The 25,557-nt window shown below is 37.6% G+C and overlaps 4 protein-coding genes and 1 non-coding gene across 8 annotated transcripts; 3 read left to right on the top strand and 2 right to left on the bottom strand.

Moving 5' to 3' along the window:
- Nucleotides 1-4,965: 4,965 nt before the first annotated feature.
- LOC120008789 lies at nucleotides 4,966-8,506 on the bottom strand. The gene is made up of 7 exons (XM_038859160.1): nucleotides 8,076-8,506; nucleotides 7,988-8,018; nucleotides 7,381-7,834; nucleotides 6,699-7,272; nucleotides 6,536-6,656; nucleotides 5,316-5,438; nucleotides 4,966-5,223 (listed from the first exon to the last, which is right to left on the bottom strand). The coding sequence occupies exons 1-7, from the start codon at nucleotides 8,504-8,506 to the stop codon at nucleotides 4,966-4,968; spliced, it is 1,992 nt and encodes a 663-aa protein (XP_038715088.1).
- A 2,225-nt stretch (nucleotides 8,507-10,731) lies between these two features.
- On the top strand, nucleotides 10,732-15,769 carry LOC120008405 (FRIGIDA-like protein 5). The gene is made up of 4 exons (XM_038858706.1): nucleotides 10,732-12,181; nucleotides 12,778-12,996; nucleotides 13,302-13,847; nucleotides 14,761-15,769. The coding sequence occupies exons 1-4, from the start codon at nucleotides 10,813-10,815 to the stop codon at nucleotides 15,546-15,548; spliced, it is 2,922 nt and encodes a 973-aa protein (XP_038714634.1). The 5' UTR covers nucleotides 10,732-10,812; the 3' UTR covers nucleotides 15,549-15,769.
- Nucleotides 15,770-16,371: 602 nt separating this feature from the next.
- Nucleotides 16,372-19,510, top strand: LOC120008980. Its single transcript, XM_038859391.1, has 2 exons — nucleotides 16,372-16,625; nucleotides 17,117-19,510. Exon 2 carries the CDS (start codon nucleotides 17,133-17,135, stop codon nucleotides 19,188-19,190), a length of 2,058 nt encoding a protein of 685 aa, XP_038715319.1. The 5' UTR covers nucleotides 16,372-16,625; nucleotides 17,117-17,132; the 3' UTR covers nucleotides 19,191-19,510.
- A 619-nt stretch (nucleotides 19,511-20,129) lies between these two features.
- On the bottom strand, nucleotides 20,130-20,208 carry LOC120010010. Its single transcript, XR_005470797.1, has one exon. It is a non-coding gene; the product is annotated as a small nucleolar RNA Z102/R77 (small nucleolar RNA).
- A 403-nt stretch (nucleotides 20,209-20,611) lies between these two features.
- LOC120008981 (50S ribosomal protein L18) lies at nucleotides 20,612-25,299 on the top strand. 4 transcript variants are annotated; one of them, XM_038859396.1, is made up of 4 exons: nucleotides 20,612-20,799; nucleotides 22,918-22,981; nucleotides 23,541-23,689; nucleotides 24,776-25,299. In XM_038859396.1, exons 3-4 carry the CDS (start codon nucleotides 23,579-23,581, stop codon nucleotides 25,226-25,228), a joined length of 564 nt encoding a protein of 187 aa, XP_038715324.1. In that variant the 5' UTR covers nucleotides 20,612-20,799; nucleotides 22,918-22,981; nucleotides 23,541-23,578; the 3' UTR covers nucleotides 25,229-25,299. The 4 variants fall into 4 exon arrangements, with proteins under 4 accessions (XP_038715324.1, XP_038715322.1, XP_038715321.1 ...); XM_038859395.1 differs by lacking the exon at nucleotides 20,612-20,799 and adding an exon at nucleotides 21,836-21,972; XM_038859394.1 differs by lacking the exon at nucleotides 22,918-22,981.
- Nucleotides 25,300-25,557: the final 258 nt, after the last annotated feature.

Below are 25,557 nucleotides of genomic sequence, written 5' to 3'. Positions count from 1 at the left end.
ATGAAGCGTTTTTCTTTCAATGTAAACAAGTAAACAATCATTCTAAAATTGATCTCCCATGCGGTTGCGCAAGCGACTTTTCACAATTGTCATAGCATAAAGGCCTTCTCAACAGTAGTTGTAGGCTTGCAGCAACTAGTAGAAGTAATGTCAATTTCAACAACCGAGAAACTAATATATACACACCACTTATTCCTATCTCAACCATTTTTTCAACTAAATCGCCAAGTCTTTTTAATCCTGAAAATTGACTGCTAGAACACATATCAAAAATATATCCATAAACCTGATAAACTAATCAAGTTCAACAATCGATAAACTAATCATTATCTTTAGGATGATAACTAGTAATTTTCTTTCTTTTTCCAGGATCAGCTTCAAGTTCATTAACATTAACTTCACTCTATCTTTGTTTTGTTTTGTAGGAATAGGGTCTTTTTTTGGGGGAGATGACTCTCTTTTCTTAAAATATCTCAACATATATATTACAAAAATAAGTAAAACTTCTTACTAACAAAGGTAAGTAAAACTCCTAATATTCAGCAATCAACAAATTCAACACTAACCCATAAGCCGTAACTTTAATCTTTACAAAGTTTGAGTCATACCTCAAATTTGTGTAGAGCGCCACAATCTGAAAAATCAAACAATATACAGCAAAGTAATCCCTTAATACTCTCAAAATTGTTGAAATTGATTAAAAAAATAATTTTTATTTTGCATGACTTTGTTGGCTTGTGTGGGGACCACATGAAGAGAAAAAAAAGGAAGTAAAATCGTGTTTTCAATGGAATTAAAGAGAGTGTTTCAATTGTCTTTGGTTTTCTTTTTGTTTGTGGTACACACGGCATGTTTCTTTCTATATAATTACTAACTAGTTGACAACCTGCACGTTGCGGCGGGACATCAGTAATTTCATAATTTTACATATTTTTTGATTATAACCCAAAAAGATATGAAACATGTAATGGAGAAGAAAGCGAAATCACAAATTTTATGTTCTCAACTTCCAAGTGATAAATCTCTGGTATGCCTACAAAATCGTTATTGAAGTCCTGGCTCCTGCACCTATCTATTGGATAACCACACGCTTGGTAACAGTTGCTTCCAATATCCTATATCTGGTCCCTATATCTTACCAGAGATGTCTCAAACCACCTCAACAGCTGGCCAAATGTGACAGAGAGCAACATAGAGGCCTAAAGACACCATTGAAGCATTGAACCAAATGTCAGCGTGTTTAAGGTGATGGTCAGCATTGCAAGTGTTTCAAGATTTGGAGATGAACCAATTGTAGGTGGTGGATGGATGTTTGAGAGAGGATGAAAATAGTCAAATGAACAACTAATTAAGATATGGCATAGGGGGCAGTGAAGAAAACATTCCAAAAAAAAGGGAGATATAGCTTCAACCGTATGAATTCTTCATATATGCCTTGGATTTTTTGAGTGCCACAAATCTCCAGAAAACTATCAATGTGATCACTAGCGTCTTGATTTTCCGCTCCTGAAAAGGATGGAAGCATGTTGATCACATGGCATTTAAGCTCATAAGAGAGGTTTGGAGGAATAGTATGATAGACGATGCAAGATTGTCTAGTAGAGAATTGTGGCATAGAATAATTCATGATGGTGACAGGAGCATTTGCATTGTTGGCATTGTTGCCAACTCCTTCATGATTTTCAGCCATGCTCACTTGTTCAGTATGTTCTCCCTAAGTTCTGTCACTAGACGAACTAGAGCTGGATGTAGGAGAGATAGACCGAGTGGGAGAGTGCTCCCCAAGAGGGTCCTTGTCTCTCTTGTTCCTTCGCGCACGTTCCAAGTCTAGATCAACAGGAATAATTTTTGTGTCTTGAGAACGCCTTTCTTGCATGAACTACAAACAAGAAGGAATAGTATGAGGATCACTAATTATCAAGTAAGTAAGAACTAAGCTAAGTATGTAAGTATCTATGTATACAAACTAAAATGGATCAAATATAAGCAACCATCCCCGGCATCGGCGCCATAAACTTGTTGGGTCTAAATTAACCTTACTAGCAAGTGTACTAGTCGGCGACTACAGCACAATGATAAGCAAGGGTCGAATCCACAGGGACAGAGTTATGTATAATCCAAATGTATACTTGTATGTATGTATGGACAATGCAAAAGAGTAAAGTTCCACTCAAGTTTGTTCGGTTTAGTAATTAAACTAAAGACAAGCAAATAGTGAAGTGTTTTTGGTATTTTCTTGGAATAAGGATGCAAATTACGCTAATGCAAACTATCACTAATGCAACTAACAAGAATGAGACGAGTTAATATGAGAAGAACACCAAGGCTTTGGAATCCCCCTTGCGAAATGACTTGCAAAGAGACAAATTCACGCACATATTTGCTAATTCGGGCATAACGAATCCGTACCTAAGTCAGTTTTAGCGCACTTAAGCCAAATCTCTCTAAAATCGAATACTAGCCATCTTATTGGTCTAGGTTGGATGTTCCTAAATACATTCTAACCATCTTATTGGTCTAAACATGCATCGGAATTCATGAAGTTCCATGGAGATTAGGATTCATACAAATTGTCACCTAATTAAAGAGAGACACATTCATAATCAAGAGTTTCAAGAAGCATAATCTACTTTGCACATTACCGTCTAAGCAAATTCTTCAAACAATTTCATCCAAAAACCTGAAGTGTTGGCCAAACACAACAAACATGAAGAAATTACAATCAAACATAGAAAGACAAGATTTATACCCAAATCAACTCATATATATGTAAATCAGGTCATACACAAAGTCATCAAACCCAAGGCTTCATCCTAGCCTTGGCAAAAGTGGTTTAGTTACACATAGAGAGAGAAAAACACAGAGAGAGAAGAGAGTGGCATGAATAAACCCCAAATATTGAGATAATCCAAGTTGGGTAGAAGAATTCCTCCTCCAAGCTCCAAGAATCCCTTTTCCCCTCTGTTTTTGCTCTTCAGAAAGTCTATTTGAAGTGTTAAAAGTGTCCTGTGGCTATGGCAAATCGCGAATTAAAGCTGGCCCAAAAGTTGTTTTTTGCGCCTAGGCGTGTTGAATTCATGCCTAGGCGCAACCTCATATTTCTGGTTCTCTTCAAATCAATGCTCCCTGGACTGGGTGGATGGAATTATTCTAGGCGTGCATAAATGCTACGCCTAGGTGCACCTCGCCTAGGCACACTTTTTCACCAAAATCTCTGGATATGTCCTGAGAAACTTCAAATGACCATAACTTCTCCATATGACCTTTGATTTGAGTGATTTTGAAGTCTATGGAAAGCTTGAGATGTCTAGTTTCCAATTCCTTTTGTTTCGCTCGATTCTAATAACTGTAAAGAAAGTTATGACCATTTGAACACACAAAGGTCGGTGGACATTTTCTCCAATTCAGCCCCTTTTCTGCCGCATTTCATTCCAATCCGCAATCAACCTATCAAAGTACAAATCAACACATAAACACATTCATTATTTATCAAAAGGAAGCCTAAGAGGGGGAGATTTCTACCAAAAACAATAGGTATTATCATACCTATCACTTGACAAAGGCAATAGGTCTAAATAAAAATTGTTGATGCAAAATACTATAGCCTTACCTGTGATTGTTGTGTGAGGAGATTTAAGAACGTGGGGAATGGCTCATAGCTTCTTCCGCATTTTGTCTTTGCGTTTAGAGTCTTTCACAATTTGTCTTTCTTTCAGATTTGAGGGGACACTTTTCTTTTTGACAATTTTGGCCCTCTATCGATGTATATTTTTTTTAAAAAAAAATTTTGAGGTGCGGCACATGCCCACCCTGATCCTCAACTAGCTACGCCACTTGTGTCCACATCAATTCCCCACCATTGTGACTCTGGTGGAGGTTAATTGTTGAGGGCTTTAGGAGGTTAAAGAAAGTCAAAGACAAAACTGAGGTACTTTTCATGGTTACTGCTCATTGAATTCATTTAAGATGCGTATAAAGCTGACCTACCACTGAGCCTCTTCTTACCTCTCAATTCTCCACCATGCGACCCTGTTGTAAAGTCTTGATTAGCTCGAAAACCTCTTTGATTTTCAGATTGGGTTTTTCTAAAAAAACCCACCCTACTTACTATTTAAACCCACCCTAGGTATAGGCTACAAGACACATGCTCTTTTACAATTATTGATATAGCGGCGGGACTATTCTCACCCTTCATTTTACTTCTCTCACCCCCCTACTCCATAAAAAGGTAGCCTAGCTCTAGTGAAAGTACAACTCACATTTGACTAACTAATTAACCGGATTTACTTGAATTTTTCAAGACAGACTTTTATATATATATATATATAAATGGGTCATTCAGAAATAGTTTGCCTTTTTAATTTTAATAATAAAATAATTATTGATGTGACAAAATAGGAGATGAAGGGATGTTTTTGTCTTAATTTTTAAAAAATAGATGATTTATGTGATGGCTTAAATATTCAATGTAAGAGCACTTGTATCAGTTTCCCTTAACAGATTCCCTAAAATATAGACAAAATGTCACTTTCCCTTATTTTATAGATTTTCTATCTAACCAACACTGCATCAAATTACCTATCATATTCTTTACTGTATTAAAATAATATTTCTTTCTCTTTCCTTTATTTATTCTATTCATATAAATTACTTCTATTTAAAATAATAAATTAATTACATTTAAAACAATAGATTAATTATATTTAAAACAATAAATTAATTAAAATAATAAATTAATGTTATTAAAAATTGGAGAAATTTAACTTTGTTTTGCTTGATTTCATGATCTGGGAAGAATAGATGTTGCTGGAGAGAGATGCGGAGAGAAAAAAATTGAGGAGAGAGAAAGATAGGAGTGAGGAGAGAGAAAGAGGAGAGAGAAACGGATTGAGAAGAGACATATGAATGACCCTCCATATATAATGTCGCGGAATGGTCATGCACTCCACATACTACTCTTACCATCTAATCATCAGCTGTCTTCAATTTCATCATTTTCACTCTGAATGGACAATCTCGTTTTCTTGTGCCAATTAACCTTGTGGAGGTTTTCTTACTATTGTAAGTGTCATCACGATCATATTGTAACAATAATTTGTGTTCCCTCCCGAATCCACTAATCTCTGACATTTTAATAACAAGAACAAACCAATGATACAAATGCAGTGTACCATAGTCTGAAATTATAAACATCCATGCACTTGGACGCAACATTATATCAACCTAGCTCATCTATATCACAAAGAAAAAGAAAGGAAAAAAAACCAAGGAAGAACACTATAAATAGATGCATCATTATAGGGTAGCAGTAACACAAGAATTTCCACACAAAAGTTCAAAAACTTTCGGCCAGGGGAACGGAAACGACGGTTGAACGGAAATATATCTATATTTGTAGAGGCGGCCAGAGGGATAGCTACTGGTAGGGGACCAGATAACTAACATTTTGTAAGTGATAAGACAAGACATGTTTTTAATAGGGGTTTATAAAGTAAAATAGGGGGTGTTAAGAGCAACACCCTTGATATAGCTTTGAGACTGTGGTTTGTCTCCCAACTGGGCCAATTCCCAAGGTAGGTTTGGGTGTGGGGCCTTTGGGCTGCATCTCTTGGACATAACATGATAGTTTTGTTATTTTGGAGAAACTCAGGGCTATGTCTCGATGGCAAAAAGAAGACTGAAAAAGCTATTTCAGCCAAGTGAGGGATGGCAAGTCTAGCCATGTCTCTCTCCCATGTTCCTTGTCTTGGATTTTTCCCTTCTTATAATCCCTTTTTGCGGACATCAAGAGTAAGTTTGGAAATGGTTTTGGTTTTTTGTTTTCAAAAACTGATTTTAAGATTAGATTTTGAAAACAATTTTAAGAAATAATGATGAAAACAAAATTCATTTGATAGAGGATTTTGCACGGAGAAAGAGGAAAGATGAAAGAGAAAACAGAAAATAATTTTACAAAACTTCAAATAACAGTTTTGGTTTTTTAGTTTTTAAAAACCAAAAACAGTTTTCAATTTTACAAAACAGTTTCTAAAAACACCCAACCAAACGAATTTTCAATCCCATTTGAATTTTCAAAAACAGAAAACAGTTTTAAAAACTGTAACCAAACAGGCCCCAACAATTCGTTGAATTCGATTGAATTTTTGATTTTTCCCTTTTTGTATGAGTTAAAATCAAATAACACAAAAGTCTTGGATATTTAAAACAAATTTATTCAAACATATTAACACATGTTACATTTCTAATCTTCCAACACAATGGTTTCAGAAGGAAACCTAGGACGCATATACTACATGTACGCATGAATTCGCTCCGCATACGGGGTAGCCCATGCAATTACACAATCATGACCGAAGTGAACCCATTGAGGCATAATGGGAGGCATCGGGTAACCCTCTATCAATGCAACCTAGACGTAGTGATTATTATTTTTGTACCCGATAGCAATAGCAACATGTTGATACGACAGTGGTGGAGTAGATCGAAGTGGAAAATACGTGAAGTTCTGTGCAACATTTAAAACGTGTAATATCACATTGAACTTTGAAGCAATCAAGAGACCCATGTTTGGCATAGTCATCCAATGCTTAATCGGTGCTGCTCCATCTAATGCAAAGAAGTTCAGTGAGTTGTAAACACGAGTCCATTGGTCATCACTGCCAAATATTGCAACATACTATGTCCTGAATATGTGCAACTCTTCTATTAAGTTATATCGGATAGTTGCCCATGCATCTTCATGAAGACCAAAACGGTTAGCTATCGCCCGAAAGCCACAATTTTCATCAGGTTTTATGTCTTGTACATGCATAATGTAAGGATGAAGTATAGGTGGAAACTGATGAACATAGGCATCTACAGAGTAGTTGTAAGTAGAGGAGCAACCTTGTCTCGCTAGTTCCTGAAATTGGAAAATATCTGGCTCAACAAACTCAAATGTAGTCGTATTAGCACGAGTGAATATGTCTTCCCCGCTCTTCGAGTCGGGGCCTCCAAACGAATAACTGTGTCTGCTTAGTTCCCGAAAATGAGGGGAATCAGTCTCAACGAAAACTAATGCAGACGGATTAGCACGAGTATTTGATGCAAATTTTTTCTTCGAGGAGGGGCGTCTACAAGTGTTTGTCTTAACAACAGGTTCACGAATTAAAGTTGTTGATGGTGTGATTATCTCCCTCAACTTCCTTAAAAAACTGAATTTACCATGCCTTGGTTGCTGCTTAAACTGTCTCGTGAACACTTGCAGATCGACGTCACAATCGATGTCATCGTCTTTAAGAGACACATACAGTGACAAGTCAAGTTTCCTCTAAAAATTATCTATGGAATCAATTGGTATGGGACGACCATCATTCAAATATATTGCTTGCTCGTGCGCACATGGCAGTCCATAGCTCATACGAAGTTGACTTCCGCATTTGTAGGAAACTTCTCCGGCATTCTTAGATCGCTCAAATTCCTTCAAAATCATATGCAATGCGTGGAGTGAAATGAAACCACATAATTCCTGGAAGTGTGGTATATTGAATTGATGTTGGACGATAGTTTTGCTCTGCTCAATACTCGCTTTGATTGCTATGTCCTGTGATTGGATGACTTGATGAATAAACGACAATGATGTCACCAAATCTGAATGTGATGACTCCAAGCATCGTTTCAACTTAGCATGCTGACACTCGACTCTATTAGTTGTTTGGTTTCCAAAATGCATATATTTGTCGGTCCATGCGGATATAAACATCTCCTTATACGGTATCAACCATACATCCTTAAGATAATTAATAATACCTGGAAAGTTTTGTAACACTACCTCAAGGTCCGCCAAATTGCACACCTACGCATTCACAGTTTCAGATTCCAGCAACGTAGTCCACATTTTGTAGAATGCATTCCAAGTTTTGTTGTCTGTTATTGATGACCTGCATTTGCTCAAAATACTCCTATAGATGTGCCATCTACAAAGTAATTTCTTAGCATCAGGAAATACCTGGGCAGATGCATTCATCAAGGCCAACTCTCTGTCAGTGATAATAACTCATGGACCAGTGCATCCATCCATTGTTGACTACAGACACCTTAAAGCCCAAGTATAATTGAACATTTTTACTGAGTGGAGGAACACGAATGCTATGCAAAATGTCATATTAGTTGCAGTCACGCCGACAATCTCAAGAAGAGGCATCCTGTACCTGTTTGTTTTATACGTTGCGTCTATCAATAACATGTGCGGGAATGCACGCCATCGCTCTAATGATCCTGGATGTGCGAAGAATAAATCTTCAAGCTCATTGGTTACAACATTTGTTCGACTCTCGAAATTGTATCCTTCACATTGTAGGAATGACATGACAACTTGCATTTGGGTTTTATCGGCTTTCTCTACAGTTTGAAATTTCTGGCATGCATTATATACAGTCTTAATGGTAGACACGTTGTCCGGATTCTGCTTCTTCAGCGATGTCAAAATATCTCGTGGCTTCACATTTTTCGTAGATAGATGTACCATCAACTAGGTTTCAAATTCAGAGAGCCGACCGGGGTATGGATGTCCCTCCATATATGTTGCAGGGGCATGATTATGTGTTCCACATACCACCCTTACCATCTAGTCATCACTTATTCGCATTTTCACCCCTTTCAATATGAAAGGACAATCAATTTTTTTTGTGCCTGTAACCTTCGTGGAGGATTTCTTGCTTTTGTACATGCCATCGCGATCATATTGGAACACCAATCTAGGACTCTTCTCGATTAGACTAGCCTCTGACCTTTTAATGACAATGATATATCCTACACTGCGTCCAGTATTTTGAATCCAATCAATAAGAGATTGGCGCGAATTGAATACCTAAAATTGTATTAATATTGTTAGAAATTAATAATTTTTTATTACTAATTGACATAATAAAACATATATTAATTGAGTTAAATATCATACCATGTCGGTGAAAAATTCCTCCACATTTTCGTCCACATTTTCATCAACATTTTCGTCCAAATTTTCGTCCTTTTGTTTTATTTCATGTCCGAGAATATCATCCTGAAAACAATAGACATTCACTTGAGCATCTGCAATTAATGAAAAAAAATTTCTAAAACAATTAAAAAGTCGTATATTTACCTGATCACTTGAACCACTTGACAATCGCAGATCATTGGCCCAAATCTTCAATTGATCTAAATTCATATCTTCTGTTGATATGTATATTGCCAAGAACAACCATATATATGTATATATAGATTAATGGTTTTAACCTTGAAGTTGTTGATGAAACTAAAGAGTTACACCCTTTTACAGAGAATATATTCTCTACAAAAAAAGAGTTACACCCTTTTACAGATAATATATTCTCTGAAAAAAGAAAAGAGTTACATCCTTTTACATAGAATATATTCTCTACAAAAAATAGTTACACCATTTTACAGAGAATATATTCTCTTCAACTAAAGAGTTACACCCTTTTACAGAGAATATATTCTCTGCAACTAAAGAGTTACAAACTTTAACAGAAAATATATTCTCTTCAGACAGATAACACAGGACAAGACAAGAAATGAGCATGCTTATCACTAGGCTAGGTAAAAACCCAAGATTTTTATAAAATTCAATAATAAAATAAAACATATGAAAAAGTAAACTTCGAGGTTTGACTATAAATATGAGGCCCTAAACGAACTCGGATGGCCAAAATCCATCGAACGTCTACGCCAAAAGGTATAGTGTGTGATTTCTATCGTCGTTCCGCTTCCGACAAGGTATGGTTCGCCCGAAGCGGAGCTCGTCAACAATTACTAAATACCAGCTACGTCCTTTTTTAATGACAACTATGTCCTTTTTGTATTTTAAACTTCTTCCTCTCCAATTTTATGTAGAGCCGACTAATACGACTCGGGCGGCGTAATTGAATGAGTGAATGTAAACACACGCTGACGGCATTCGGATTAATACTCATCAATTATTATTTTATGACTCTCATTAATTAATCATTAAATTGACCGATATTTTTCCAACAATTTTGAAGAGGTGTGACTCTTAGGTATCTATCATAGATGCTAGAGTGGGTCTAAATGGGGGCCCCACACTTTATGCATTGTACACACATAAAATATGTACACAAGTATATACATTGATACACATGGGCTGAAGTGGTCACATCATAAGTGTTAGGGTGAGTTTCTCTAACAACACCCTTTCAGATTTTCTCCTGCAGGAAGTTTGTTGAAATCATAATTTGTCAAAGTCATAATCAGAACTAGTAGTATTTGCAGATTCTTTTGTTGTCATGTGAATAGGTGTGTGATTGGTTAGGATCAACGAGCTCTGTGTGTCTTCGGTTCAAATCTGGGGACAAAACTTGAGGTATGGACCCAGTAACACACCACTACTCTTGATCGAAGAGCTTTGTTCCCCCGATCTCCGCTGGCTGCTCGTTTAAAGAAGAAAATCAACAAGGAATGGGCTTCTCTCCTCGATCAGTAGTTAAATTGAATTGATAGAATCACTTCGGGAGGTGGGATCTCAAAAATTCATGAATGGATGCCTTATGCTTGCTCTTCCGATTAGGGCAAATAGAGAGACGTTAATGACGCGATTTTTACTAGCGTTATTGACATTTTTTAGATTAAAAATTGCTAAATATTTTGTTATATTACTAATTAACTATGGTTATTTAAAAACAACAAAAACTCCGATACAGACTCACATTCTTTCAAATCCGATTTTCCTTTTTGACTGGGTTAGGGTTTTCTTCATTAAAATATATTGAGATTCTCCTTTTGACTGGTTAGGGTTTTTCTTCATTAGAATATTCAATGGAAGAAGAAACGGTTTCAATGGAGTTGAGACACGCCGAGTTCAGTCAACACTCCATCCGAGAGACTCTCGATGAACTCCACAACAAAGCCTCGTCGGTTCTTCTTTTCACGCTTCAATGGAAGGATCTCGAACAACACTTTGTTCGAATTCGGGACTCAATCGAGTCTGGGGCCAGAGAAGTTCAAACGATCAAGGATTCTCTCAATGTGGCTCTTGAATCAATCGATTTGCGCCTCCAAGAGGTGGAAGCCAAAGAGAAAGAACTCGAGCGGATTAAGGAGGCTGTTGAGGAGAGATTTCGCCAGATTGAAGTTTTAGAAACGGAGTTTGGTTTGAAACGGAGGAGAGATGTTGAGGAGAGAAGTAGAGAGATTGAGAGGACGGAGGAGTCGGCGAGAGAGGTTGATAAGGCGATGATGGAGGTTGAGGAGAAGTTGGGAGAGACTGGAGGTAAGGAGGAGAGGCTTCAGGGTATAAGTAAAACAATAGAGGAGCGATGTGGGGAGATGAAGGGGATTGAGAGTGATATGAAGGAGAGAATGGGAGAGTTTGAGGTCAAAGAGAAGGAATTTGAGGATAGAGTGAGAGAGTTTGGGTTGATTCAAAAGAGATTTGAAGAGAGGAGCCGAGTTCATGAACAGAAGGAGCAGCAGTATGAAAAGAGATTGAAAGAATTGGAATCAAAAGAGAAGCAATTTGAGGAGCGATGTCAAGACCTTGAATTGAAAGAGAAACAATTTGAAAAGCGGTGTAAAGCATTTAAAGCGAAGGAGGAACCAATTGGAGAATCTAAATCGATAAATAGAAAATTTGCTGAGTCACCTGAACCTGGTAACAGGGATATGAACAGCATAGATGGTTCCATGGATGCCAATCTTCATTTTTATGTCACTATGGATGGAAAGGCCTTGCAGATATTTCTAAACGAGCGCTGGAAGGAGCATGATGTGATGCGGAGTGAAGTATTTGTTGCTCTTCAGATGTCTTCTAACCCAGCAAAGCTTGTTTTAGATGCAATGCAAGGGTTTTACCCTCCGCATTTAAAAAAGGAAGGTAAAGAGTTTGAAGGGAATGTTGTTATGCAGAGCTGCATTCTGTTATTGGAGCAATTGATGGAAATTTCACCTCCAATCAGACCCAACTTGAGGGAAGAAGCAATGCAACTTGCATTTGATTGGATCACCAAAATGAGGGTGGATGTGGAGCATTCTTCACAGGTTTTAGGATTTTTGCTGCTTTTGACTTCTTACGGGTTGGCCTCTGCATTTGATTCTGATGAACTCTTATCATATATGGAGATTGTTTCTCAACATAGTCAGGCTCCTGAATTACTGCGTGTCCTTGGACTTACTGATAAGATCCCTGGTAAATAAGAGAATAAGATTTAGTTAAATATACGTTGCATGTCTGCCTGTGCATTTAAATCGATGGTTTTCTTATTTTCAGTTGTGAGTTTTCTTATTTTCAGTTGTGAGCAGCATATATGTGAATGATGTTATTAATACTTACAAGTACTTATTAACTCTTATCCATGAATTAGGTACTTGATCATGGAACAACTTAAGGCTTTTGACGTCAGTTAGTATTGACATGCTTAAAAAGATTTACAACATGAAATCTAATGCATATTGAGTTCTCCATGGTTTTGGCTTTAAATGTATGTTTAGCGTAGTTATATTTCTTAAGAAATAAAAGGACATAATTAATTTTTTGTCTTGTATAAATATATTTTCAATATTGTCTGCTTTTTTTTTTGGATGCTTCCGGATCATCTATATTTGGTCTATATTTAACATACATTAATGTTTACAATGCTGATAATCTTTTTGCCCTTGACCATTCAGTTTAGGTGATTTTAATCTTATTTATTTAAACTATGAGTTCTTTGTGACGAATGTCGCCATGCCCATGGCAGGAAGCTTATTTGAGTTGTAGTTGACCACTCTTTTTTTCCCCTTCAGTTGCCTCTACATCAGCTTCCACCCTTGTCCCCTCCCAGACAATTAGTCCAGCCTCTGACCCTCTGTCCAAGGCTCCATTGCAGCATCAGAGCAGTAGCAATTGTCCTGGGAATGTTGATACAGACGAAGATCCTCTGAATTTGATAGGCGGTACTGTGTCTTCTGTTCCCTCAGTTCAACCAACTTGCCTGCCACCAACAATCTTATCTACTGGCCAAGGTATAATTTACTTCTTGTACCCTGCAAGAAGACTTAGTTTTTGCACCTTCTAATGAAAGCAGTCACCTTATCATCCCATTGCATGATCATACATGTGGTAATTCTACTTCGAGGATTTGACAGACTATTCCTTTGTTCCATAGTCCCTTAGCAATTAGTGTAAATGTTTGTACATGGAATTTAATTGCTAACATGGCCTGACTATGACTTTTTTTTCCTTGAAATGAAAAAGATCTAGTGATTTGCTTACTAACCTCATTTGATTATGATTGATTCTTTTTTTTCTTTTTTTTTGTGCTTTGCAGATCCTTCCCATCTAAAGATTGTGCAACCAACTCCCTGCAATTCACGTTCAGACAGCACTTTGACTCTTTCATCCCCAACTTCTGAACCTGAGCCTAATTATTTTCCAGTTGACGTGGAGGGAAAGGGTTTGAGATTGATACTTAGTGAGAAAGAAAATGACGATTTAACACGTGACAAAGTTTCTGCCGCTCTTCAACATTCAGTAGATCCTGCTAAGCTTGTTTTGGATGTGGTAAAGGGCGAGGGCTTTAAGTTTGATGTTTCTAAAGAGCGTTGCATTTTATTGTTGGAGCAGTTAAGGAAACTCTCTCCTCTGATTAAGCCCCATGTGAAAGAAGAAGCCCTGAAATTTGCTAATAGCTGGAAAGAAAATTTGCTAAAACAGGATCAATTGGAGGTTGTATGTGTTCTACATTTTTTAGCTACGTATGGGTTGGCCTCTTCTGTCAATGGGAATGAGCTTCTTGGCCCCTTAGGTGCTGGATTTTGGGTTAAAATGGGCCCTAATTTACGTGAAGTCATTGGGTTGGCTGATTTGACCGAAAGTGAGCGCCTCTTTTCTGTCTCATGAAATATTCATACCACTTTTTTGCTGTTTTTTGAATTTTTTTAATACACATTTACATGCACCATGCTTTGGCATTTTTGGTTTTTTTTCATAGTCATAACTCATAGCTGTCTTCACTTTTAACTGGGGTTAAGATCTATTGATATTCCTTAGCAATTTTGAAGCACGTTCTTCTTGTTGTTATCATTTTAATTTGTTGGTCTTACCACTTTTTTGAACATTATTCCTTTTGGAGGCTGAACTGTTGTCTTTAGAAAAACGAGCGTGACTGGGTTCTCTCTATCTTTTTTGTAGATATATTTTAGAAATCAAGTAGATATTTTAGCTTTAAAAATTCCAAATAAATACCATAGGATGCTGATAATTCGGTCTTACCACTAACATAGTGTTGCAGTCAAGTGTAAGTTTAATATGATAGAAATTACACAAGGGAAACTGCTTCAGAAAAATTGTAAGAAATTTTTAGAAAATATAGGAAACACTTGATTGCGTAGAAAATACATCACATACGATGGGAACACTTTTTGTTTTTGAAAGAATTATCTACAGCATGAGCTTTCTAGTTATCAATGAATAACATTGGCAATCTATATATTTCCTGTATATTTGAAAGATTTCATTTCATAGTATGTAACAAGCGTTCTTGTACTTTTCAAGAATGCTTGCAAATAGATTCCCTGATTGTTATTTTCACTTTGCATCCTGTACTGGCAGTCATGTTCTGGTGCACCTCATGAAATTAGGAATTTCTTTGACAAATTATTGTTTTCTAGTTCCTTTCTACACTTTTCGACATCATATGTGATATGTGGTGGTGATAGGCAATTTACATTTTCTGCTCATCTCAGACAAGTATATTGAGCTTATATTCTTCTGATATACTGCAACAGATTATATCCGAAGTCTTATTGAAAAGAATCAGCGGCTTGAGGCAATTAAAGTAATCCATGCTGTAGAGATGATTGACAAGTTCCCTCTTGTAATCATGCTGAAGGATCATTTGAACTACATCAAGAATAAGGCCAAGATATCATGCAAGACGAGAAAGATAGCTGGGGCCATAAACAATCAGATATCTCAACTAAGAGATGTGACAAAATGTATTTTGCAGTACAAACTTGAATCTCAAATCTCAGTTAAGGCCGTTGAAGAACAAATCCTGCAGCTGGAGAAGCAAATAGCCAAGGAACCGCAGGATCTTGAAGAATCTAAACTCAAACGTGAAGCGTCTACTAAATCTGAATCACTGCAGAAGAAATGTAAGCAGCAGCAGTCTACTGCCTCCACCACTGCCCCTGTTGTCTCATCTACCTCTGGCCCTCCCTCCATTACTGCATCCGCTTCTACTATCAGACGGCTTAAGTTGAGACAAAAAAAGAGGAAGAAAAGTAAGTATCCTTGTCCAACTCCATCACAGCATTCCCAGCTCCCAGCAGGTCAAACTCCATCGCATCCTCACCTGTGGCATGCAGGTGGAGCTCCCCCACATAATTACCATCATCCAGCAGGTCCGTTTGGTTATGCTGGTACATCAGACTGGGAGAGATCAGCCAGACCCCATAATTTTCCAGTAAATGTGCATCCAAGGTCCTATTATGAGCACGTCAGGCCTCATTGTCCCCAGAATGGAACGAGGGTACCCAGTCCTGACATGCTCCTGCCGTTTGGGAGGTTCTAGGGATGCACCTCACAATAACTAGTCTCTCTGTCCTCTCTCTCTCTCTCTCTCTTCATAAAGTCATTAGCAGCACTCACTGTCTTCGGATTTTAATCCCGGATTATCCTTTTGGAAGATGTCACTGTCTCTAAGGATTAGCTTGTCTATAAAATCATTATATGTACAGTGTAGCATTAGCTGCATAATTTTGAGTGTTAATGAATTTTCTTCCTTGTGATGGAGTCCCCGTTGTGCTTCCAGACAGTATGGTAGACTCTCCATATCATATAATGATGCTTGCACTCAACTGCTGGCCTTTGGAGGAGAAAGCTTGTTCTTATGTGAAGGATCTGAAACTGTCTTAGCATTCTTCCTTTATAGGCAATTAGGAATAGGGTTTATATTGTTCTTATGTTTGGCCTCTTCCTTGAAAGGCAGAGTACATTTCAGCGTGATTTTTACATCCTCTGTGCAAGTATATGCATAAACTTCTTGGCTTCACAAAAAGTGTTGGACCAGCTAGACACTTGCTACAATATTTCTTCAAGTTTTCACTCTGATTTTAATAAATGCTTGATTGCGAGAGATTGAATTTTAAATTTTTACTTATTGATAATTTATTGTTTCTTCCTACATTTCTTAACAAACGATCCATTTCACAACTCGTCATTTAAAAATAGAACTACAAGTCTACAAATGAAAAGAAAAGAATCAAGGGATAGAACAATGGTGTGCTTAGTGTTGGGCCGAGTAAAATTCTTATTCAATTGGACCGATGTTGTGTTGGGCCCAATAGAGTGGGTTTCTCCGCTCCTTCATCTTCTCCCACTTGTGTGAATGTAAATGTTGAAGAAACAAATTGTACAAAATCCAGAAACAGTGGAAAACCTAAACGTTGAGTGAAGAGAGTGAGGCCTGACCGCCTAAGGGGGGCTTTTCAATCACTGTCGACCCGCTTTTCCCAAAATTTTCATTTCTTTTTCCCGCTGCACACCCATTTTTGCGCTTTCCCTCTCTTTGTTATTTCTCTCTCTTTCTCTGGTTTTCCCCACCAAAACAACGAAAAGGCAGTACAGAACCCACAAACGCAAAATCCGAGTAAGCTCTCTCTCTCTCTCTCTCTCCTATTCTATTCTATTTTTTATTTCCGATTTCAAATATTCAAGTTTTGGATCCATGATTGGGGTTTCTAACTCCATGCCACTGCGTTGACTTGTGAGTATATGTATATTTGTTTGCTTGATTTCCATTTGGGGTTTTGTGGGCTGTTTTGTCTGGTGTTGTGTTGTATCAATGTGTTGTTTTTGTGGTAGACGTTTTTTTTTTTTTCCTTTTTTGTATTTTGGGATTTTAGGGTTTTTTCTGTGTATGTTTGCTAGTTATGTTTCTTGTTTGAAATGTAAGGAATTGATGAGCTGTACTCTGTTTGGTTTGAATTTATTTGGTGGGTTCTTCGGCTTGACTGAATTTTGTTATCTGGTTGTTACTGGTATGGGTTTGATTATTGTGTATGTTATGTGATTCCGGGTCGAAAAATAGACGATACGTGGTGCAAATTGATTTGAACTTGTTTGTTTTTGTTGATGTAGATTGAATGAGTGTAAAATGGAGTGCAACAAAGAGGAGGCTATCAGAGCAAAAGAAATGGCAGAGAAGAGGATGGCTGCTGGCGATTTTCTGGGGGCAAAGAAGATCGCATTGAAGGCCCAAAAACTCTATCAGGATCTTGAAAATATAACTCAGTTGTTGACAGTGTGTGATGTTCATTGTTCTGCTCTCAACAAGGTAAATGGATCAGACATGGATTGGTATGGAATTCTTCAGGTTGAAAGGTTTTCAGATGATGCAGCAATCAAAAAGCAGTATAGAAAGCTTGCGCTCTCACTTCATCCAGATAAGAACAAGTTTGCTGGTGCAGAGGCTGCTTTTAAATTGATCGGAGAAGCAAATAGGTTGCTGACAGACAACACACAACGTCTTCTTTTCGACATGAAGCTCAAGCATTCGGTGATTACTGCTGCAACAAAGCAACCAACCCATCAGAAAAATATGAATCCATCTGTCAGTCAGCAGTCCACAACATCAAGAAGTTTTGCGTATGCTCCTTATACGCAGTTCTCGAGCTCAGGCTTCTCAGGTCCTTATGCTCCGTTCATGAGCGCTCCTTATGCGCAGTTCACACGTGCAGCTCCAGGATCTCAACAGAGTCAGCCTCCTAACCAGAAAGGAGTTGCAAATCAGGGCCCCTCAAAAGTAGCCTCACAGGGTAATGGTGCAAATCCTCCTGGCACATTTGTGGCAGTGAATTTCACTGGTGTTTGTGGAATTTCTAAGCCTGGAGAGAAGGCAAATCAACACATGAACGTAGCTGCTGGAAATGTAGGCCATGCTGCCAGGCCCAAGGAATCAGGAACTTCATATGGCATGGGTAGAAAGAGGAGGAAAAAGTTAGTGGAGGAGGAATCTGATGATAGTTCTGAGACTGCTAGTAGTAGGATCAGTGAAGATATGGTCAATGAAGAAATTTATGACACAGGCCATCAACCTAGAAGATCCAGGAGGCAAAGGCAGAATGTTTCTTATAAAGAAAATGTAAGTGATGATGACGATTATGCGAACTCTCCTGCAATGACAAGAGGCAACAGTTCATTTTCCAATAATGAAGAGAGGAATGAAGCTCCTCTTGATGATGGGGTGCATAAAGATATTAAATCATCTAGTTCTACAGGTTCTATGGCTGGGCATGGGGAAGATGTTAAGAAAAAGGCAAGTACCATTCATGAAGAAAGCTTGGCAAATAAGGAAAGCAGAACTGGGGAAGATGGTGGCAAGGACGAGAATATTAACATGTCGGATAACAATAACTCCAAGTCTGAGGATGATGCAGATCTAAATGAACACTTCCCTGAAAAGCCAGAGGCAGTTCAATATCCTGACCCAGAATTTGGTGATTTTGACAAGGATAAGGCAAAACATTGCTTTGATGTAAATCAAATATGGGCTATTTATGATCCCATAGATGGCATGCCAAGATTTTATGCAAGGGTGAAGAAGTTATTCTCACCTGGTTTTAGGTTACGGATAACTTGGCTGGAGCCTGTTCCGGATGATGAAGTTGAGCAAGAATGGTGTGATGCTGAGTTGCCTGTTGCTTGTGGTAAGTATGTTACTGGGTCCACAGAGGAGATTGATGCTGTTCAGATGTTCTCTCATAAGATTTGTGTGAACCGTAGTGTCAGAAGCTCATATTTGATATATCCCAGGCAAGGAGAAACTTGGGCCCTCTTTAAAAATTGGAGCCTGAAATGGAGATCTGACCCAAACAAGCATAGGCCACCATATCAATTCGAGTATGTCAAGATCCTGTCTGATTTCGTTGAGAATGTTGGCGTCACGGTTTCTTATTTGAGAAAGGTGGGAGGTTTTGTTAGCTTGTTTCATGGCACTAATCAGCTTAGGCTAATTCCCATAAAGGATCTTTACAAATTCTCGCACCGGGTTCCCTCATTTATAATGACTGGTGAAGAAAAAAAAGGTGTTCCTGCAGGGTCTTTTGAACTTGATCCTGCTGCTCTGCTATTTGATCATGGGCTTGATGATCCTGGTAAGGTGAAGATGGAAAATGCTGACAGCCTTGGTGCTCAGACAAAGCAAACAAGCTAAAAAAAAAACCCTTTTTCACTTGTCAATACTGGGGTGCTGTAATGTGCTTTGGTTGAATGAGGATGCAGCACATTGCACATAGACATGGTACTTTCTTCCTCACCTTTGGTTACTTAATGAACAGTTACTGGAATGCTATATATATATATATAGTATATATAGTAGTCAATTACAAAGAAACTTTTCAACTGTGTTGTGTTCCCCCTTTTCATGTCTGGAACAATTGGTGGCATCTGCCTCAATCTTTTGTTTTGTTGGAGATATTTTGCAAGTTTCTTGAGGGTGAATTAATATAAATGACTGCATTTCCATACTATTAATTATTAATGATCTATTAAATAATTACTAGTCACAATTTGATTAATAATTAAACATAATAGGCATCATATTGGATCTCACGGAGCCCTGATCATGCATATTCCGGATAAATAAAAGCTTTAATTTTCAGAATCTTAGAAAAAAAATATCAAACTGGTTCTTCAAATGTCATGTTTCTTTGTTTATAAATGTTTGTGGTTGAACTTAGACTGGCCTGACAGACACATGGAAATTCGACAATTTATTTCTAAAAATTAAACACGTGGAGCAATAGGATCATGACAGTTAGAAAGACCAACAAACTCTTTTAATTTATTGCCATCTCCAGCATCATCAACAATCTCATGATCTTGTTCCATAAGCCTCTTGCTTTGTTCTCCATTATGTTTCTTTAAATTCCCTTGCCCTTCTATGTTGTCCATGTAAAATTCATCAAGAAATTCACTAAATTCATCATCGTCCACTCATGAATAAAACCCACCGGTGTGAACAGTGAGTTTTTGGGGCAACCCAGTTGAAGACGGTGAAGAAAACATCCTCACCGGCAAGGGCTTCAGACTTGTAACTTGTAAGGCTCTTTGAGGCAACTCCTCAGCAAATCACGTTGTGTAACACTGAAGAGGAAGATCAGATAGAGCTAATAACAAGGTATACGCAATCATCTTGGAAATCAAACCAACATTTCCTCATCATATCATCCTCCTCCCCCATAGATTAAACAAAATCATCTACACAAATATCTGTGATCAAAAATAACATTTACTCATGCAATGGCTGCAGTATCTCTTTGACAGCATTTCATTTTAAAAACTGTTAATATTTGTAGAGTTTAAACTTGGGTGGCAACAATGACTAAGCCCATATTTGGAACCATGCTCACCGTATTATTACCTTCACACATATAAAAGTAATTTTGTTTTTAAGTGCTAATAAAATCCATTGCTCTGCTAACGGATCATCCAAGGAGCTGCCAAAATGGGCCCAAAAGGCAAAAACAGGGGCCCAATCTTCCTCCACTTCGCTTCTCCCAAAAAGTAAAAGGAGCCCAATACGACCCAAAGGCCGGCTACGGTTCTTGTACTTTTTGACCAGCAAGGGTTGTCTAGACGACCGTTCGAATACACGTCGTCTTCAGTTCTTCTCCTGCCGCTTTCTCCTTCTCCAGGCTCAGTTCAAAGCCTCATCATTTATGCTTGTTGCTTTCTAGTCTTCATCTTCAGAAGAACAATTGCAGCCCACTCACAAGGATTACAGATTCTGAAGACTATTGTTTTCCGCAGATACAAGACAGGTATGTCATCGTTTTCTTCAATTTCTAGCGATTTGTTTGCAATCTCTGTCAAAATCGAAGAGCTTAATTTCTCCGATGCGCTTGGCGACGGACAATACTAGAATGATATCCTACAATTTCTCATGATGCACCTACACGATATGCATAAAGTCGAGAATTCCCGATAAGTATGATACATACAGGGCATCGTTCGATGTTGACCACTGGCAATGTGAAGAGTTGGAATCTGACTGCAACCTTTCTCTTTTGCTGTGTTCTTATAAAAACTTAATTTTTTATGCTAATTTTAGGAAAGAAAACATTTGGGATATTTTCCCTGTTTTCTACCTCAGTTGTTCTCATAAGCCATTTGTACTCTACAGTTACTTTTGTTCGATGGCTATGAACTTATGCTATATTTATGTTGCCGATGTATTTAATGTGTTATTGCGCGGTTATTATAGTTTTTAACATTGAAACATATCATTGAAGTATGTCATTGTAGGATATTTTTATTGTTTTTGCATTATATTATTGATAATTATACTTGGAATACCTAATTTCTTACGATTTTACGAAACTATTTTAAGATTCCGATTTTACACTCCCTTCATGATTTTAGGTAAAATCTCTATGTTAACTACCTTGCTAATTAAGCTTAAATTAATAAGTAATTAACTAGTAATAGCATCTTGTTCCAAAACTGTGGCGTAGCAACACCCCATCCATTATTGCAAAAATTGGTCAAATCGCTAGTCGAGGCGTGCCGCTTCGATTAAAGGGTATTCGGGTCACTTAATCGGTGACCCGATTAAATACCAATTAATTGGGACTAGTCTTTTTTTTTTGCCCCATTTTTCTTCTTTTGGCCCAGTTTCTCATTCAAGTCCAAGTCATAACAGCCCAAAAACTCCCGCTTCTGGTCTTCTACGCGACGCGACCGCACCTTTCAATTGCAGATAGCTTGAAACCCTAAAATTTGCATTTGTATGTTCGCTTGTTGCTGCAACCGATTGCTTCGGGGAGTACAAAACGACCGAGGCGCTGGTGATTTCGACTCGGTTCTTTGCTATTCGCTTGTTCTATTCTTTGCTGTCGCTTGTTCTAGTCTCTGCTGGAGCTATTCTGTATTCTCTTCATTGGTTCTAGAGGTGTTCCTGTTCGTCACTTGTTCTAGTCTGCTGGTCGACTCAGGTTCTGTATTCTATCTGCTATTCTTGTACCCTCTCGTGTTCTGTACTCTGTCTGCTAGTCTCTGCTGTTGTGTTCTTCGATTCAAGCTGTTGTTCTGTACCCTCTCTGCTGTTGTGTTCTGTATTGAAAGGAGGAATGCCCACAATCAGTTCAAATAAGATGACACCGACAGACCACCAATCTGCCGTTGTGCCTGAAGAAGATAGAATATAATAGTTAATTTCTAGACATCTGTACGTGAGCAAGCGTTGTAACATGTCATGGTATTGAAAATTATGCTTATTTTTACGTAGTATGTAAAATCTTACGAACATGTGCCCCCACTACAGAGTACAGACATGCTCTGTCTTCAACTATTTTTTTTTTTGTCAATTAATGGCTTTATGTCTTTATGTTTCACACTGGAGTGTTTAACTTTAATTTGTGTTTGACTCTGTTAGTATTGAATTTGGTTTGGTATTGCCTATGATGATTGCTTAATTTACCTTGAATTTGTTTTTGTGATGAAATATTTGATCTGGTTGATAATTTGTCATTAATCGGTATGTGTTCAAGGTATTATTTTCATTTATATTGTGTTTTTACACATATATATGATATGTATTGCACATATATATATTTTTAATTAAAAAACTCAAAACGATTAATCCGATTAATCCCCGACTAGTCCCCGATTAATCCAATTAATCCTTAGTCCCCAAGAACCGCCTAGTGGCCGACTAGCAATTTTTGCAACCATGACCCCATCATTCCACTTCCACCACAGCCCTTTTTTGTGACAGGATATGTTGGATTGCGCAGGGTATCTTTCCCAAGTGTCGATGATGAACTTTTTTACGTTATCAAGATTAAATAGTAGATGTATGGGGCTCTTAATCAATACTGGTGTGTGTTTGATGTAAGTTTGAGCTAGGCATTTTTTCTTTTTGTTTTCTTTGCTCTCAGATAATTGAATTTCCCGAGTACTCGCAGAATTTTGGGCAGTTTTCCTCGTCTTTATGTTTTGAAGGTATTTCCTTGCCTGCATGAGTGTATCTGTAGTAAACCTCAAAGCATTATTTTATACCTAACAGTTTAGAATGATGTATAGACCACTGAAAAAAAAAATACTCACTCTAGAAGTAAAATGGATAGAAATTTCCACGTAATAGCATTTAGTTGTTAATAATCCGTCAATTGGTGTGAAATTTGTTGATGTTGAAATTGGACGGAAAGATCTTTTGGATGCTTTATATTGTCAAGAGAAACTTTCTTTCTGGCCCATATGTGAATGGCGTAAATTGTCCACAATTTGTCTGTCTGAGTTTTGGGTAATTTAAATGATAATGTCTTAGGAAAGGAAGGTAGTAGTAATGTAAAAGCTAAACAACTCCCATGCGCCTACAATCCAACTGTGGACTTAGGGTTGGGGAATGGAAATATGTATGCAGCCTTTCCTCCACATCAATGTGAAGAGTTTGTTCTAAGATTTGTGTCAGTATATCTTTCTATGAAATACCATATTTTTCTCGTTGGGCGCATATCCTGATTGGTTCTAACAGTTTTTTTCCGTTGTTTAAAACTAGCAGAAGAAGGTTTGGGGCGAGTTTCTGTATTTGTTGAGATTATGTTGAGGCATGCAGTTGGCAAGGTGTGGAACAAAGGGGTTCTTACGCATGGACGAGATAGGCTTAGAACATTCCTGTTGGTGCCCAATGCTTGTTTCCACAATGGAAAGGTAACTAAGATGAACCCGTTCCTCTGCCAATTGCATTTTTTCAATTGCTTGCATTATCCAATGATTCTGACTGTTTACATCTGGGAAAAACTATAAACCTTAAACTAAATATTTAACTGTCAGACAATGTCGTATTGGAATTTGAAATTTAACTGTGTAGACATGTATTTATATGCTTTTGTGGATGTTTGAGTTCACCTGTACTTCTTTTTATATGTTGAAAGAGTTTAACAGAGATGATTAATTTGTTTCACAAAATCAAGCAAATTCAGCTTTGCCAATCTCAATTTTTGTTGATGGATTTGTTTTAATACTAATGGTGCAAAACCTTTGGCTTAGCTCCCAAATTGTGGAGTTATATGAGTTTTCGGAAAATAGTGGAGTTATCTCAATTGTGGAGTTATCTCTTTTCCAGACTGATACGACTCTTAGACAGTTATATGTATTATATATATATAGGCTGCTGGTGAATATGAGAGGTTGGTGTTTGCTGATATTGGTGAACTGGGAGATAGTAGCAATGGGAAAGAGTAGAGAAAGTATCAAGAATTAGGGATTGAGAAGAGAAAGAGTTCCAGTCCGAAAAAAATACAAGGAGTTGAGCAAAAGGGAGGTCTTGCGAGGTTGAAGGGCTGAAACAGTACGTGAAGGGGAGAGATTGTGGGATATGGTGAATGATGAGATGTGATTTATATAATGACACCATTTATGAAGAAAACCTGAAACCATGATCAAGATCTCATTTTTTCTGGTTTTAACTTTTAAGTTAAGACTTTCTATATTACAGTCTTTTGATAAGCAAATGAACAACATGCAAAACCCTTGCAGTCTCTTTATAATTTGTAGAATGGCATTGCTTGCTTCGGACATCCCTGTTTCTCCCAATTAGACTATATTCAACTCGCTAAGCAATGCTGCAATAGTTCTTTCTTCTCTTGATAATCTGACATGAAAGGCTTCTGAATCTGTTGACATACTGAGTTGTGATTTTCATCATATCAATTGCTTAGATAGCATGAATTAAAATATCGAAAACCGATGACGTTTAAATATTTTCATCCTTATCATAAGTATGCTTCCTTTTAGGTTCACTATTCTCCAAGAAGCTTTTTTGGGATAGAGGATTTTGTAGATGATGACAACAGCCGACCATACACATACCAGAAGGGTAAAAAGTCCAAGAATCCCACCAAACATATCTCTTTCAAACAACGAACCGTAGCCTTCATGGAACCATTTACACTCGATGTTTTCATCTCGAAGCGCTTTGTTTCGGCTTCACTTACCCATAGAGTAACATGTAAGCAGGTTGCGGTCGCTGGTACCAACTCTAAAGACGTTAAAGCAGCACTCAAGTCCCGGTCTGATATACCAGCTTGTATAGCGGTTGGCCGGATCCTCTCTGAACGGGCAAGAGAAGCTGATGTTTACACTGCTTCTTATACCCCTAGGGATAGGGACAAGTTTGAAGGAAAGATCAGAGCAGTGGTTCAGTCTCTCATTGACAATGGGATTGATGTCAAAATTTATCTGGAGTGAATAAGCTTAATTCTTTGTAATAGACTTAAGATAAACTTTATAGAACTTGATTATCGTTTTTGGTTTTGAAATTATATTTTTTTTTACAAAAGAAATTGGAGTCTAGTTGCCATATTTGATGAAGAAAATTTCTTTTTAAATCTGTACATGATGGGGTAGTCAAGTTAAACAAAATGAGGTTTCTTCTGAACCTAGTACGTCTACTATTGTTTTACAAAATCAAGATGAACTTGTTTTCCAACCAAGGAGTAAAAAAGCTAGGGTTGAAAGGACTTTTTATTCTGTCTCGTGACCCTTTTTTCTTGTTGTGTTTGATTTTGCTTTCGTGT

This window comes from Tripterygium wilfordii, chromosome 11, assembly GCF_013401445.1.
Source record: "Tripterygium wilfordii isolate XIE 37 chromosome 11, ASM1340144v1, whole genome shotgun sequence".
In the NCBI taxonomy this organism is placed as follows: Eukaryota; Viridiplantae; Streptophyta; class Magnoliopsida; order Celastrales; family Celastraceae; genus Tripterygium; species Tripterygium wilfordii.
The sequence above is the reverse complement of the archived record's forward strand: the minus strand, read 5'-3'. Positions and strand labels throughout refer to the sequence as shown.

Excerpts from the sequence above, each read along its gene's own strand:
- LOC120008789 (XM_038859160.1), bottom strand. The coding sequence starts at position 8,506 with ATGGTACATCTATCTACGAAAAATGTGAAGCCACGAGATATTTTGACA. Across the intron at positions 8,019-8,075 it reads AATTATACTTGGGCTTTAAG|AGAGTTGGCCTTGATGAATG; the intron begins GTGTCTGTAGTC and ends TATCACTGACAG. Across the intron at positions 7,835-7,987 it reads TGATGAATGCATCTGCCCAG|GTGTGCAATTTGGCGGACCT; the intron begins GTATTTCCTGAT and ends GTGAATGCGTAG.
- LOC120008405 (XM_038858706.1), top strand. The coding sequence starts at position 10,813 with ATGGAAGAAGAAACGGTTTCAATGGAGTTGAGACACGCCGAGTTCAGT. Across the intron at positions 12,182-12,777 it reads ACTTACTGATAAGATCCCTG|TTGCCTCTACATCAGCTTCC; the intron begins GTAAATAAGAGA and ends TTTCCCCTTCAG. Across the intron at positions 12,997-13,301 it reads AATCTTATCTACTGGCCAAG|ATCCTTCCCATCTAAAGATT; the intron begins GTATAATTTACT and ends TGTGCTTTGCAG.
- LOC120008980 (XM_038859391.1), top strand. The coding sequence starts at position 17,133 with ATGGAGTGCAACAAAGAGGAGGCTATCAGAGCAAAAGAAATGGCAGAG.
- LOC120008981 (XM_038859393.1), top strand. The coding sequence starts at position 21,768 with ATGTTCGCTTGTTGCTGCAACCGATTGCTTCGGGGAGTACAAAACGAC. Across the intron at positions 21,973-23,540 it reads TAGTCTGCTGGTCGACTCAG|AAGAAGGTTTGGGGCGAGTT; the intron begins GTTCTGTATTCT and ends TAAAACTAGCAG. Across the intron at positions 23,690-24,775 it reads CTTGTTTCCACAATGGAAAG|GTTCACTATTCTCCAAGAAG; the intron begins GTAACTAAGATG and ends GCTTCCTTTTAG.